This window comes from Aplidium turbinatum, chromosome 16 (assembly GCF_918807975.1).
Source record: "Aplidium turbinatum chromosome 16, kaAplTurb1.1, whole genome shotgun sequence".
In the NCBI taxonomy this organism is placed as follows: domain Eukaryota; kingdom Metazoa; phylum Chordata; class Ascidiacea; order Aplousobranchia; family Polyclinidae; genus Aplidium; species Aplidium turbinatum.
Genome location: NC_137487.1, coordinates 1,320,703 through 1,337,536, shown reverse-complemented (window position 1 = coordinate 1,337,536; position 16,834 = coordinate 1,320,703). Strand labels below are relative to the sequence as shown.

Here is a 16,834-nt window from a genome sequence, read left to right as displayed (position 1 = left end):
TTTTACAAAATAAAAAATAACGATACAAAAAATTTCAAACACATTTAAAAAAAAACAAGTGACAAAAAATTCATGCAAATTTCATTTTGTGTGGAGCTACTGTAGATGTACTTGAGAGGTTACTGTTATTTTTTTTTATTCACTTGTTGATTTACGCATATCAGTTTGTATCCTATGTGGATCCTTCTCTTGTACCATTGGCCAATCCTATAGATGCTTAGTGGTACACCCTTTCATTTTCTTTAAATCTTACTATTATTCTATTCATTAATCAAAAATTTATTCTTGAATTAACAAATTCGAGTAAATGAAGACCAGTTTTCCACTTCACTCTCGCATTGTTTCCCGTGATTTGAGGATGAGAAATTCGAAAATGGTAACTTTCAGACGATAGGATACCCTGTCTCAAAAGGCCTAACGATTTTCATTTTTGCAAAGGAGCTTTAAAGCATATTAAACTTTAAGCTCTTTTGTTAATTTAAATTACTTTGATCAGTCAAATTTACATTTAATTTTTTATTTTCCTTGCACCATAAATACTTTACCACAACCAGTTGATTTTGTGATGATGCTTTTGCTGGGGATACACCAGAAGAATCTCTGAGGTTTGGCTCACCTAGGAGTTTTGCTTCGTTACGGTATATTTTAGTGTCTCAGACAATGATAATGCCGAAGCTTCTGAAGCCTAACCTGGCTTTCAATCCAATATATCTTCAAAGAGTTTGTCACGCAATGAAAAACACAATGCTTTGGCGGTTGCTCCTCTAGAGCAGGGATCCCCAAATAGTGGGTCGCGACCCAACCATTCACAGTGGGTCGCAAAACGGTTTAAACTTACTTTAAATATAATTTGTATGGCAAAAATAAATACAATCATATAATTTTTGATCTGCTAAATTTCGTACAATTTTGTACAAGAAAATTTATGTAGCCTAGTAGGCTACAGTAGTCCCTGCTTATTAAGCCCACGGTTATAAGCCGAGAAGACACCTACAGTAGGGCCAGGACATGAAAACTCTCTCAGCTTATCTTCAGAACTGGAGACTGAAATTCAGCGAAACCAAAACTGTGGCAGCAGCTTTCCACCTACACAATTCGGAAGCTGATCGTGAGCTACATGTTCAGAACAATGAAAAACCTCTGTCCTTCTGTCCCGAACCAAGGTATCTTGTGGTGACACCAGACAGATCGCTTAGGCTACATACCACCACCATTTAGTGCAGTGGTTCCCAACCTGGGGTTCGCGGACCCCTTGGGGGTCCGTGAGAAAGCATTTGGGGGTCCGTGATTACCTTGATGAATTTTGAAAAAAAACAACTTTGTTCTATATGCACGGATTGAGCACCAGCTATGCTCGGGAACAAATCCGGATTTGCTGCTTTAGTAAAAAACGAAGTTCCTCGCGTGGTTGTTACCCATTGCTTCTTGCACAGGTACGCGTAAGCAGCAAAAACTTTACTAGCGATTCTCAAAGAAATTCTGACGAATTGCGTGAAAGTCGTTAATTTCATCAAAAGCAGAGCTGTATACCACCGTACTTTTAAAGCGCTCTGTCAAGAAGTAGGATCAGATGACGGAGTAGGCCTTGCATCATTCTGAGGTACGTTGGTTATCTAGATAAGTTTTAAAACGACTGCAGCAGCTAAAACATGAGGTATCAACTCTTTTGAAAGCAAAAGGAAGTCCCTCTCTCAAAATTGTTCGAGAGTAAAAGTTTTCTATACGGCATGGCCTACTTAGCCGATATTTTCGGTCATATTAACAATGTTAATCGTGGCATTCAAGGACCAGGTGTGACAATAATTGATGCAGCTGAAAAACTGAAAGCGTTTTTAGCCAAGTTGCCGGTTTGGAAACGCAGATTGGAAGCAAGTAATTACGCTAACTTTCCAATGTTAGAAGATCTTATCTTGATGGATGAAACTCAAAGAGAATGTACCTTTTTGATCTCTATGAGAGAAAAATGTTGCGCACACTTGAAACCCTGCAAATCTCATTTCAACGTTATTTTAATTTAAAACACCTGCCGAACGAATTTGAAACATGAATTCGAAATATTTTTCTTTTTGACTTGAACAACATTAGCGATGACGATCTCAGTAAAGATGACCTATTTGATTTGAGATCAAAAGAGTTATTACGCATTGAGTTTCATTCAAAAACTGTGGAAAAATTTTGGTGCTCACAACTGCAAACCTACCCATTCTTGGCAAAGCAAGCGATTATTGTTTTGTTACCATTCATAATCACTTAACCTTTACGAGGCATGATTCTCAGCTCTTGTTACAATAAAAACAACATCGAAATCGCCTGGACAGTGGACGTTGAAGATGACATGCGTGTTGCATTGTCAAAAACTCAACCGCAGTTCAGTCGTTTAGTTCAGGAAAGGCAACAACAACAACAACAACAACCATCTCATTAAATTTGCTTACGTTGAAAAAGTTTCGGCATGGCACTTTGGGTCACCTTAATATTCAAATAGGCTACTGCTGACATTTCTTGAACAATTCATTCATTTTCTTATTTGAGCAACTATTTAACCTGATATTTGCCGCAGGAGTCATAGCGGCAATGCAATATGACACCGTACAGTGTTGCGCAGTTGAGTAGCATATTTATTACAATAGTCAATAGTAGCCTACTGTGATTGAACTGACTCGTGTGAAAATAAATTTCTTTGCAATAGTCAGTAGTATGTTAATTGAGTTTCAGGCAAAATGTAGGTAGGGGTCCGCAGAATTAATATTTTTCTAAAGGGGTCCGTGACAACAAAAAGGTTGGGAACCACTGATTTAGTGTCACTACGCAAGAAACTAACATCCCGCGCTGCGCTACTCAAGCGCCTGGTAGGCTCTAGCTGAGTGGCGAGAGTTGACACTGCGTATAGCAGCCTTAGCCCTTGTCTACTCTTCAGCAGAGTACTGTGCATCTGTTTGGTGCTGTATTGCCCACTGCTACAACATCGACACTAAAATAAACAGCGTCTTGCGCACAGTGACCGGGTGCCTGCTTCCCACACCATTGGACAATATCCCATTCTCTCTGGCATCCTACCGGCTGAGCTTCGTCGCGAAGAAGCCTCTCGGCCGATGGGCACTGCATGGAGCCGATGGGCACTGCATGACGATATTCTCCACCACAAGATCCCTGCTCCCCTAAACGAGCACCCCCATCGACTGAAATCAAGACACCTATTTGTGCCGGCCGCTCAACTTCTGATCAACGAAGCTGATGAACAAGACATTTTTGCCGCTAATTGGGCGGACCATAAATGGAAGTCAAGTACCACTGGACTTCATTCGTTCATCTCCGACTCCGACACACGCCCCATCGGCCTGACATTACAAAAACAAGCGTGGGTGCGCCTCAACCGTCTTTGTACGGATGTCAGGATTTTCCGCTCAACCATGCACTAATAGGAAATGGCCTCTTCCTCCTCCTGTGAATGTGGTGTCAAGGAACAGACCGCAGACCACATCATCAATGACTGCTCCGTCTTCAAGCCACCTAACGGAGTGGAAGGTCTACGCGTCATGGATGATGAAATCAAAAACTGGCTGCTCTCTACTGCATAGGTGTACGAGCCGGGGGTGCAGGGGGTGCAATCGCACCCCCAATCTGTCGAGAATTTGGGCAATTTTTCATATTTGGGCAAGATTTCACACCTATCAATCCTCCTTAGTCTTCAAAAGGAGAATTTTCGGAAGATACAAATAATGCCAACCAACAAAGCTTGAAGTTGATATCTGAATTCTACACCGTGGAACAGAATTTCCTGGAATCGGAATATCAACTTTTTCACCAACTCACTCGCAACAGAGAAATCAAAACTGCTGAACAAATATTCCTAATTTCAAATGGATTAGATAAAACTATGCCCCACTTTGCCAAAGCTGCAAAAATTCTAGCAACATAGTTCCTGCAACTTCATGTTCAGCTGAGAGGTCATTTTCCGGATTACGACGATTGAAGACATATCTGAGATCAATAATGGGCCAAACACGACTGTCAAACTTAGCTTTGTTGCGCTTAGAAAGAACAACAACAAATAAAGTGGATGTCAATCGCATTGTAGATATATTTGGACAACGAAGTTGGCGAAACAAATACTTCTTTTAAATTTGTGTAGCCTATACCACCAGTCTACCACTTATCAATACTTTCTAGTTCAGTTTTGCAGTCTCAGAGCCATGTAGGCCTACCGGTAGTAGCCTACTGCATTCTACTGGTTCGTTAGTGTAGTGTCAATTACTCCCTTCAATTGTCTTTTGATGAATTTGTTGTTTTGCAAATTTGCATAGCCTAATGGTATACCGTACCGCATAGGCGTAGCCAGGGGGGGACGAAAGGGGCCATGGCCCGCCCAAATTTTCAAAGATTGGATTCCGAAGTTGAGTCCTTTGTTGAAAATATAATAAAATTTGTAGAAATTTATAACGTTTTTCAAGACATCTGGCTATTAACACCCCCAAGGATTTGTTTTAGACACACAGAAAGACACCAATAAATTTTGCAAATCGTAAATCGCGCAAAATTTACGCGATTTACGTTTCTTTTAACTAATTTGTGGATCAATTTCAGAATGGCTTACTCTGTTGGGTTTTTGTGCAGTTATTGAGTTTTTGTGTAGCTGAGTTTTTGGTGTTCTCTAATTTTAGCCGCAGGTTTTGCCCGTTTGTGTGTAAGAGCTACCTTTATAGTTAATAGCTGTTTTCTGCTAATAAATTTCATACAAATATTACCTTAAAAGTGTTATAATCCATTATTTGAGTTTAAATTTGCAAAAATTTTTCGGAGGAGCATGCCCCCGGACTCCCCTAGAATACGCGAGCCTTCGGCACGCTCTAACCCCCCACCACTTTTATTGCTTCCCTTGCTCAACCCACCAGGATACGCCACTGCACATCAGGTGGCGATGGCTTAATCAAACACTTTGTTGTTCTCATCATTTCATCAAATATTTGCCCCCCCCCAATTTTTTTCTGGCTACGCCAATGCCGTACCGTAGCCTACTTATCATACCAGTGGCTTTGTGGAAGCCTTGTCAGTTGATGCTTTATGCTGTTTTTTTTTAAGGCTATACTATTGCTTTTCTTACATGTGTACTTTTGATTAGGCCAGTTGATTATATTTGGGCAAGAATTCTTTTGCACCCCCAAAACATATGCTTCCCGTACACCTATGCTCTCTAGTAGCCTTTGTTTGTTTGTTTATCTTTATCCTGCATTGCGGGAAAGCGGACTTGAGCGCTATGCATCGGTGTACGCCTTCCGACGTACACCTGACCCACGCTGCAGCCGACGGCAATGTCTGTTTCCGGTTATTTACTCTATTTATGACTTAAATTTGGTACTACCCATTACTCGAAATCGATCACTGGGTAGAGGCAATTATCGTAAAGTTTCTTGCCCAGAGAAACAACAGCAAGTGCGGGTGGCTGGAGTCAAACATGCAGGCTCTCGACTGCGAGCCCAACGCGCTAACCACTCGGCCATTGCTGCCCCTTCCAGTGTAGTCCGGGAACATTTTGAGTCTGGGGTCGTAAAAGAATATATCCTCGGTCCCAGAGGCTTACATGACGACGACGAAGCGCACGGTTAATAGGTTCACCCACTTATTAAGCCAAATTTGGTCCATTGCGGAATTTCTGAAGGTATAGGAGTGGTAGAAAATTGTCCCCGCTTAGTAAGCCCAAAGTCGTCCGGTCCCGTTGTGGGCTTAATAAGCGGGGACGACCGTATTAGAATTGATATTAAATTGCAAAAGATTTTGCGCAAAATCACAGTATATGCTTCTGAAACGTTTGGGTCGCGAGGATTTCGAATGATTGTTTTTTGGGTCGCGCCAACAAGTATTTGCGGACCCCTGCTCTAGAAATTGGTTCATGTTCATGACTGATGTGTCGCCTTAAACTGATTCTCTTCTTGTGGTCAATGTTGAGATTTTAAATTCGTCAAGGTTTGCACCACCAGCCTTCAATACAGCAGGGACTCTTGCTGTGGTTTGATGGTTGACATCGAAAGTCAATCAGTTATGGTGCAAACTTTTCCATTGGCGATAGACTTTGCTTTTGGGAATGTCAATACAATAGTTTCTAAACAAGTTGATGGCCTGCATTCTGTGACATATCCTAGTCATCATGACGGTTATGTCAACTGTCTATCTTTCTTGTCTTATAGAGTAGTTAGCTAATCTCTTGTCCTTTATAATAGATGGTTATAGCGCAAGTTTAAAATTTTAGAATATTGTGATCATGACTTTTATGACGTCATCTGGACGTCATCGTCGAAACTAAATGTGGTCTCTTTTCGTCAGTCCATTGAGAAATTTCAAAAGATGTGTATAGTTTGGCTGAAATAAGCAAAATGCCTTTTTCCATTAGTGGCGCTAAGTGCTGCTTTTTAATCTTCTTATTTTCTCACACTTCTCAAAATGATTCCAAATATCCAAAAGTTGATTTTCACTTGTGGGCTATCAGTAAGGCATTAGATGAAAGTGTTTTCAGTTGAAATAAAGACTTCCACTGTCATAATCATGGCTTAACAGGTCAAAATTAAGTGATTTTGGCAAAAATGGCAATGTTTAGGCCAGTGTTTCTCAAACTTTTTTAGTCCATCGCCCCCTTTTCGTTATTGAAATAAAGATTCGCCACCCTAATTCTGTCAAGTAAAATAAACATTGATGATGATGGACAAATTTAATTTTGGGAATTTAATCAACGAAATTGACAGTAACATGATAATGTTCAATAGGGTGGATGAGTTTGGCGACTTTTACAAAGTTTTGAAATGTTTGGCGACATCTTTGTAAGATAGAGTCAAAGATCATCCGGTTTATGAACTAGCAAGCGTTTCTTTGCTTTGAAAGCATCAATGCCACAGTCGAAAACCCCTTTTCAACCATATAAGAAGTATGAAACGACAAAATCCACATTCTAGCTTCTTTCCAGAGAAGCTCATATTTGCCAGCAACCTGACACCAAAACAAATCGTATCGATCCTTTTTGAATTTCATTCTTGACTCATCATCTGTTTGCATATCAATGAACTGCTCTTGAGGTTCCACTTCTGCATTATGTCTGTAGGTTGGATAGAAAATGGTTGTAGCCTAGGCCTACTTGTACCACTACCACCCAGTTTGGAACATGGAGGTCCACGAGATCTGCATAGCGAAGTTTCATGTCTTTATGAAGCATGTCTAAATGTGAGCACTGAGCAGTATTTTTGCGGTTGTTCTTCTACAATAACCGTCTCGAGCAAATGGGGAAACTGAGTTGACATTTTGACCTGCGCTTTTATCTTGTTGACGCATTTTATCACAATATTCAGCGATTCATGCAGTTCAGGACTGAGTTTACGGGCAACCAAATGCTGACGGTGAATTACACAATGTATTGCAAAATTTGCAATAAGTCCAGGAATTGCTCTTTTCATCAGTGCAATGAACCCTCGATGCTTTCCAACCATTGCCGCAGCACCATCGGTTGCGCATTGCAGAATATTCTTCAGTGGAATCCCCTTCTCTTCCTAGAAGTTTTTTACTGCATTAAAGATGCTTGATGCCCGAATATCTGCAGGAAGACTGAGCACAAAAATCATTTCTTCTTTATTGTTTTCATATTATGAACAAAACGCACATACCCCAGCAGCGGCAGCGATACATTGTCGGTCGAGTTGGATTCATCTATTTGCAGTAAATAGTTTGCGCGTTGGACTGTTGCTAGCGCGTTGGACTGTTATTGGTGGTTTGCTAAATTCACCCCCTTCAAGTGTTTTCGCCCCCCAATCGCCCCCTTTGATTTTTTCGCCCCCCTGGCGCTCGAAATCGCCCCCAGGGGGCGATTTTGCCCACTTTGAGAAACGCTGGTTTAGGCCTCTTGAGGCAGGGTATCCCATCATCTGAGAGCAAAATTATTGTCATTTTCGGATTTTTCATTGTCAAAATCATGGGAAACAATGCAAGAAGCTAAAAAAATTGAAAATTTTCGATTTTTGAACAGGTTTACTGTCGCGTACTGCATAGCTCGAATATCAGTTGCAAAAAAACTTTTAAAGGTGAGGTCTATTTCCTAGCTTTAGAAAATAGCTTTTCACACTGTAAATGTGGATAAGTAAAACAATTGCAGCTCTCTATTACAAAACAATGTCAGTAATTCTCACTTCAGTTAAAATGGAAAATGTTACAGAAAAATGTTTTCAAAACCATCATTTTATCTGAAGTAAAACGAAAGTTTTTAAAAAATGTAGTCGGAAACTAAAAATGATTATGCTTGGCGAATGATTCAACAGTAGGGTGGCTCGTTTTTGAACTTTTTTTTTAAATTCTCTCGGGGTAGTGGAAATGGTGCCAATAAGTGAGAAAACAATCATGACAAAATTTGAGATTCGTAACAAATTGTTTTCAGCCTCCTCATGGGGCCCAAAAATCGAAAAATGGGGTCAAAAACAACATTTTTTCAAAAATATTTTTAGTTTGGGTAGATACAATATTGTTTAGATGTATCTAATTAACCTAAAAAAAAATTTCAAGTCATTTGAACTATTTCTTCAGCTTCCTCACAGCTTCTGAAAATTTCTATTTTGTTGAAAATTTTGCATTTTTGTTTGTGGTTACATAACCACAAACTTCGTCAGTGACGTAAATTCAAATGAAAGACGTCACTTTTTCCTACCAAATTAACCCAATTTCATTAAAAAATGACGCAACAGCGCAGGGCAGGTCTATAAAGAGAAATACAATGACGTTTTATAGTTGGCAAAATGTCTAACGCAATTATGTATTATGTAACCACCCACAAAAATGCGAAATTTTCAGCAAAATGGAAATTTTCAGAAGCTGTGAGGAAGCTGAAGGAATAGATCAAATGACTCCAATTTTTTTTTAGGTTATATAGATATATCTAAACAATATTGTGTCTACCTAAACTAAAAATATTTTTTAAAAAAATTTTGTTTTTGACCCCATTTTTCGATTTTTGGTCCCCATGAGGAGGCTGAAGACAATTTGTTAAGAATCTCAAATTTTGTCATGATTGTTTTCTCACTCATTGGCACCATTTCCCCACTACCCCGAGAGAGTTAAAAAAAAAAGTTCAAAAACGAGCCACTTTATTCGACAAGTTATCTGGCTACCCTGGTTTAAATCAACAAACTAACGGAAGTGCATTTGATTGACATTTGGACAATTTGGAACATGGGCTTAATTTTAAATATGATTTTGTTAGAATCGTTTTTTAAACTGCTGCTATCCAAAATAAATTTAAACTTTCTATTTGGACAGTAGGCTACTTGCTTTAAAAACTCTAGTTCAGTTTGCTTTATTTTTATTTCTAACTATCACAGCAAAAACAATTTATGACAACATAGCAGAGGTTTAGAAAACGGTAACGCTGAAACCTTGTGGGAAGTCATGTGCACATGCCCTATCTGCGTGCTGATGGTCAAGAATTGTTGGTATAATGAATACATTTCTAAAAGTAATCCCGATCGTGAAAGACAGCACCTGTGGTGATTGATGGGCGGTGCGCAAGAAGTCGCCATAGACTTGCTCCAGGAGCATCCCACCGTCACGTACGCTGATCTCTATTGTGGCCCGGTTTGGGGAGGACTGCACGTTGCCATTCTCTGCCGTTATTGTTGGAAAGTCTCCTCCAGGAGCAAGGAAAGTGATTTCCCATGTGTACCTAAAATGCAATGGAGCACTTATTGCGTTTGAAATAGCCTACCGGAATCCATGTTATGATTGGCTCATGTCTTACAAGCTCTTAGCAAAGTTGTTACGTTAAAGAGGCTGCCATTTTTTGCGGCTCGTTTAGTGTTTTGCAAGATTTTTTCAATGCAAAAAGTGCTTTGTGGCTCAAAAAAGATTGACAAGCTCTTGAATGTTGACGATTACAACTGTTACGATACATTTAACATTATGTTACGTTTATTTGCGTGTTTTAAAAGCTTTCTTTTTCTGTAAACGTTAAGATAAATTAAATTACTATTGCTTTGATTGTTCTTGAATTTGTAAAGTGGGATGCTTGTTTAATCATGCTTTGAGAAACTTGACTACAATATCAGTGTTTGTCGGCAGTCGAGTGTTGCAAGAATTGACAGCGATAAACACGTGTTTCGCCCATGAAGCTGGGCTCATCAGTACTGCCCCACTAAATCATGCCACATAGTTTTCAACCGCTGCTTTTGTCGGTCAATTGAATCTACCTTTGTGGAATGCACAATTGAGAAAGAGCGATCTTCCTGGCGTCAGCATGCCGGTGTAGCCTCCACACTAGCCACCAAGCTATTCTTTCCACAAAGGAACACAAAGAAACACATGTTTTTGGGAAAAGTCTTGATGGCTAGTGTGGAGGCTACACCGGTATGGTTAGCGAAATACAATGCTTGCTGTTCTATAATGAGTAGTCAGGTAGTGCTGACGCCAGGAAGATGTCTCCTTCTCAATAGTGCAATATAAGTGCTATTGTAATACAAAAATTTCGGCAAACTATTCCAACCGACTATTGCTCCGCAAGTTAAACAGTAGCCTAACAATTTGCAAATTGCAATTACTGATTTATCATAAAAGAAATTTCAAAAATGTAATATTTGAAAATGGTTAAATTTGTTATTACTGACTTTGCGGTAAACTGTTTGTACAGTGCAATGCACTGTTTTTTTTTACCTAAACGAAGTAGCTACGTTTTGATCTTTTTCAAAGCAATCAAGTAGGCTAAATGTAATTTATGTAAAACACAAATGCTATTTGTTACGATATAAACTGACTCGTTTACTAAAGAAACATCTTGCTTCTTGTAGCGAAGCCAGCCCAAATTTTGAAGGAGGCCAAGTATTTTGACTTTGAGCGATTAGCAATACTTTGTTTGAAGCACCGCCTATCCAAGCATACTGCGACAAAAAATGCAAAAAACCAGTTTTAAATTTTCTTTCAATGCAAGATTGAAGAAAATATTATCTCGAAATGTCCGCACAAAAAGATGCTACTTGAGGCATGGAACATCACAGTCTTTACAATGGAAGTCCTTGTGTTTCTGTTTTCTTCCGTTTGCTTATTTTGCCTCCAAGTTTGCGCACACGTTTTGACAGGTTTCCATGATTTTGATGAAATTGTTGCTTCTTTGCAGTAATCAGCATCTCGGTGTCAACGGCTTTTTCAATCAATGTCTAGAAATCTTGATATTTTGTAAAAAAAAATCAACTTTGGTTGTTTAGTGTAATTTGGGTAGAGACATATAGGCTAACACGATAACAAAATAAAGCAAACGTTTAGACTATGCAATATGCATGTAGTCCTTTTTAAACTTTGAAAAGCTTTCAAAGGCTTATGCATATTCCATAGTCGAAAACGTTCGCATTATTCTCTTTTGTTTGTTATAATGTTAAATGTTGTGGTGTTGCTCAGTTATATCTCTTTTTGCTTGTTTAGGTGTTGCCTTTAAAGGAAACTGCGCGTTGCAAAACTATGATGATAAGCTAGCTAACCATTTGAAATTCGAAATCGCAGAACGAAATCGACCAAGCTAAAACTACCTGAAAATAAGACACAATACTTTTCATTGACGAAAGTTAGTCGAGGAGAAACTATAGGTGGTAGGATATGCGATGTAGGCTAACACTGTATAGAACGGGCGTAATACTATCCAACAAAACCAACACTAACATACACCTAATATATATTGGCGTAGCCAGGGGGGCGAAAGGGGCCATGCCCCCCCCAAATTTTCAAAGTTTGGATTATGAAGTTGAGCCCTTTGTTGAAAATATAATAAAATTTGTAGAAATTTATATCGTTTCCAAGACATCTGGCTATTTACACTCCCCAGGACTTGTTTTAGACACACAAAAGAAACCACCAAATTTTGAAAATTGTAAATCGCACAAAGTTTACGCGATTAACGCTTTTTTAACTAATCTGTGGAAGCAATTTCAGAACCGCTTACTCTGTTGGGTTTTTGAATAGTTTCTGTAGTATTTATCTACTAATAAATTTCATACCAATATTACCTTAAAAGTGTTTCCAGAATGCGCTATAATCCATTATTTGAGTGTAATTTTGCACAAATTTTGTGCAAAATTTGTGACCGTCAGCTCGTAAATGCTACAAATATAATAATTGACAATTTAAATTTTAGAAAGTTGGAAGTCATAGCCCCTTTGCCCCCCTTCTGGTTACGTCTATGCTTGTTACCCATAGCAGCTTCCAGCTCTGGTGACCTTTACCGCGTCGATTTGTTCAAGTGTTTCTAACTCGTTCTTCAACGCATCTGCACTTATTCTAGCGGACAGCGCCGACAGAACGCGGTAGCTGTCGTCGTTGAAACGAATGTCAAAACTCCCACCAATAGGCGACGACGCTGGAGTGATGCGACGGACTTGTACCTGAAAAGTAAAATTGTAATGAAGATACTAGCAAAGTGATTCTAGTGCTATTTTGGTGGAGGTAGAGCTGTGTTATCCGCCCCTCCGTATCCCCCTGCCGGGGAGGTGGGGCACGGCTGATCAGGGGCCCACTCATTTTAATCTGTCTGATGTTTTTTGACTGTTAAAAAAATAAAATAAATACTACAGATGCTCGACATAATCAATAGCTAATTAGATCATGCAAGGCTGTAGTTACGGCTTTCCAAACCTCCAACTGGGGGCCTATCTCAAACTAGGGGCACACTCATACTTAGTTCATGCAGCGTTTTTCGGCTTGTAATTTTATAATTCTTTTTCCATTTTTGAAAAAAAGTTGGCTCGCTTTGCTTCCTCAACCATATTTTGTTCATCTCGGCGATGTTGGGCAACAAGCATGGATGGTGATCAGGGCCGGATTAAGACGAAACTGGGCCTGATGCTGCAGCGCAAAAACAGGCCTATTTTTTCTAGGCATTGGTACATATGCATTCGACACTCTGACTCCACCGTACACGCGTAATCAGACCGACCAAAGAGCCTTTATTGCTTTCGACGCAGTCAGCCAAATTTTAATGAACATGAACAATAATAACGACGTGTTATCGTAAAAACTCGAGAGTAACATCAGGCTATGTAACACCAACACAATTCAATACCAATATTGCCTGAAAAGCGGAGTTAATGAAGAAAAGGCTAATCCAGATCAACTTAACGTTGGCATATTGTCAATGCTGCGCTAGTGCTGCTTACTTATATTACTGTTTTTCGAGCCTTAGCAAGCGCGAAATCTTCGATCATGTCAGTGCAGTCAAGGCTGCTCAGCACCTCATGTTCAATGCTCATAAGCGCCAGCATGTTTAGCCTTTCCTCCCTCATCGAGGACCGCAGCTCTCCTTTGACTATTCCCAGTTTTGAGAAGCTCCGCTCGCCGGAGGCATTAGACACCATCAAGCACAGATAGATGCGCAAAGCAATCTCGACGTTTGGAAATGTTTGAGAAAGGTTCAACGACGACAAAAGCTTGTACATGGTAAGCTCTGCTGACTCGTTCACACTCACCGATTTCTGGGTGCGCATAAATGCAGCAAACTGTATGAGCTCAGCCACCAGCGTGTCTTCCAAGTCATCTGGATACGAGGAAACGAGATTTTGAGCTTTATTCTCGATCTGCTTTATGCTCAATGACGTTAGCTCCGAAAGAAATCCGAATGTTGTAGATATATCCTCATACGCCTTCATTCGCTTTTCCAGTTCAGCTAACAGTCTGTCGATCATGACCAGATATATATGGGTTTTGAATGTTTCCCTAGGGGTGAGGTTTTCTTCGTTTGCAGCTCCTTCATCAGGCATTCGCTTTCGCTTACGGCCTCGACGTTCTTCAGCCTTGTATTCGCCGTGAGGAACCTTTTCGATCGCCATCTGCTCATACACGTCAAATCTGTCCCGTGCAAATTGAATCGTGTCGACCAGTGATGCCAATAAACTAGTTGCCGTATTCAGAATCAGACTGACTGTAGGGTCTTGGAGGCTAATGCTCGTACTGTTGAGACGGCATAGGATATCGTTCCAGGCAGTCGCCATAACTGCTGTCTCAAGTTCGTCCATCCTGCGCGAAAATCCGTCGGCCTGGTTTCTCGTATCAGCCTTCTGCTCCTTATCTGCCGCAAGCTCATCCAGGACTTCTTGAATGCTCTTCCACCCTTCTACTAGCGCTTTGACAGCATCTGCACGTTCACACCATCGGGTTCCAGACAAACCTTTGAGCGTTAATGTGCAGCGATTCTTCAGTTTCTGCCAGCGATATGTCGATTCAGACAGGAAAACGTATAGTCCATTGACAAAATGAAAAAACCTGGTACAGCCAGCGCAGCTATTAACAGCCTGGTCTCCTACCAGGTTTAAACTGTGGTTGCAGCATGGAATAAAAGCAGCATATTTACATTCTCGCTTCACAATTGCCTGAACACCGTTGTACCGTCCTGACATGTTTGACGCATTGTCATACGACTGGCCTCTGCAGTTAGTAACATCCAAGCCATTTTCCTTCAGAAAGTTCAGAAGTATGCTAGCCATGTGCGTAGCGGTGTGTCTCATCATAGGCAAGAATGTCAGGAACCGTTCAACTGGACCCAACGGCAGAACATATCGAATAACAATCGTTAGCTGGTCGAGGTGTGATACGTCAGGTGTAGAGTCAATCGAGACAGAGAAATACTTCGCCTTCTTGGCTTCTTTCAGGATGGTGTCCTGCACCTTTTGTCCCATGAGCTGCACCAGCTCCTCGCAAATTGTGGATGACAAATAAGAAATGTGACCTTTCCCGCGGTTCGCATATTTTCTAATATTCTAAAGTTGTTCGTCACTTTCATTCAAAGCACAACAATCTTGAAGGCAAGCCACTTGAATATTTTGGACGAATATTCTCTGATATGAACGATTAAAAAAAGCAAATGAAAAGATGACGACTACCGAAAAATCCTTTCTTCATGAATCCTATCTAGTTTCTCTACGAATAGTTAAAACCAAAAAAAGCATACACGATTGGGGAAGAGTTAATAAAGCCGTGCATCTTATCTGCGGCTGAAGTAATGAAGGGCCCTGAAACAGCTCGAAAAGTGTTATAATTTTCATCTTAAATACGTAGTCTATGCCAAAATCTTGCTTTATCTTACGTGCCTAGGCGTAACACTGTGCCTAGGCGTGCGAAAGTCAGACTACAAATTTCATAATAAGAATTATTTGTGGGTTAATTAAGCAAAGGAAAACTGTTCAGCGTCCGGAAAATTCACGTCTGTTTTCGTCTGGGCCTATTTCAGGAATGGGCCTAATGCTGCAGCATCAATAGCATCCACCTTAATCCTGCATTTTGTTCATCTCGGCGATGTTGGGCAACAAGCATGGATGGTGATTACGGGAGTGAAAAGTTTTTTGTGACTAAATAAAATAATGCAATTTATCGAAGTAACCCATGCTGACTCAAATAGCCTAGTTAATTAATCATAATTAAGTTGATAGATTTCGATGTGAATCGAGATAGATTATGAAATGAAAATGTTATCTGTGGAGGTGGGAACAGCAGCTTAGGTAAACTTTTTGCAGTTCTGGCCTGCTGAAAGGCTACAACACACTATAGGCTATACAAACTTTCAAGAAATGAATTATTAAAATCCTTCTGTTGTTGTGAATAAAAAAAATTGAAACAGTAGGCTAGCTTAAATTTTAAACAAAACTTCTACTACAATTCAATTTTAATTTGATGAATGTGGTTTTATACAAAGTGTGCATTGTGATAAAGAATATTGCTACTAAAAATGTCTAAAAAGTGATCAAAACAAGATTATTTGTTAAAATTTCTGGGGGCGAGCCCTCAACACTCCCCTTCCGTTTCATTTATTTGGACGTTAAGTTTTGCATTGTTTATTTATGTTATAAATTTTACTTTCTTAAAACTGTGGTATTTTCCCAACTTTTTTAGAAATCCATTTCTGCATTTTCGGCATAGTGTATTAACTACTTTTTTCTATAAAATCTTAAAAGTTGTTTACTTTTTTCTAAAATACGGTAATGAATGTAAATTTTTTCCCACGTTGAAAGAGTTGGTTGCTCTAAACGTTTTCTGGTTCCATTTTTAAGAACAATCACTAAACATAGGGGCCCACTAGTGGCTTTCGGGGAGGGATCAAGATGGTGCTCACAATATCCTGGATGGATCATGGAGGGGTTACTTTTTTGAAGCACAAGTAAGCGAAACCAAGCAACAACAAAGTATCTGCCTGACTTTTATCAATCGCTGCTTTTTAAGACCTTTTTTAAGATTAAACATTGTAAATGTTTGACAAAATTAAAATTAACTCTCAGTTCTGCAAAACTGCAGCAATGTATTCCCACATGACTTTAAGCTCATGAAAAAATTTTCCATCCCCAGCTAAATAATATCAGTATGTCATAAAAATATAACTACCATCCTATTTTTGACTAGTCAAGATCTAAAAACAACTTGCAAAGACTGTGAAGCACCATCTCGGCCAGCAAAATGTGTTGCATCATACTGACTTCTTTTTAGCTCGCCCAGCTGGACAAATTGTAGCTCAACTGGTATTTCTCAATTCATAAAATCTCACTAAGAATTTAAACTGAAACTTTACATAGCAAAATTCACACGTCAAAACCAACTTTGCTGCTGAAGTAACTACTGTATCTCACTTTTCCTGTAAATCTGTGAGCTGCAAAGGCAAGGCTGCATGAAACAATATTGATTGATTGATTGTTATGGTTTGTTTTATGTCGCTTTACAACATCTAAGGTCTTTTAGCGACAGTCATTATTATAATAGCTATTTAGCACAGTTAACAGGGCGTAGTGAACAGGGCAACAGTAGCGACAGGGCGTAGTGAACAGTAGTGAACAACAGTAGTGAGCAATGAACAGTA

General features: G+C 39.7%; 2 protein-coding genes across 2 annotated transcripts in view; both read right to left on the bottom strand.

The window, feature by feature from the left end:
• Positions 1 to 12,323, bottom strand: part of LOC145785375 (fibrocystin-L-like) — a 150,909-nt gene extending 138,586 nt beyond the window's left edge. The window contains exons 1-2 of the mRNA XM_082597030.1: positions 12,193 to 12,323; positions 9,505 to 9,685 (exon numbers count right to left, since the gene is read on the bottom strand). Of these exons, the coding sequence (XP_082453156.1) occupies positions 9,505 to 9,561 (57 nt within the window). The 5' untranslated portion in view covers positions 9,562 to 9,685; positions 12,193 to 12,323. The remainder of the gene's footprint in view (positions 1 to 9,504; positions 9,686 to 12,192) is intronic.
• The window catches only part of LOC145785882 (fibrocystin-L-like), a 74,502-nt gene continuing 69,856 nt past the window's right edge, over positions 12,189 to 16,834 (bottom strand). The window contains exon 19 of the mRNA XM_082597585.1: positions 12,189 to 12,383. Within this exon, the coding sequence (XP_082453711.1) occupies positions 12,189 to 12,383 (195 nt within the window). The remainder of the gene's footprint in view (positions 12,384 to 16,834) is intronic.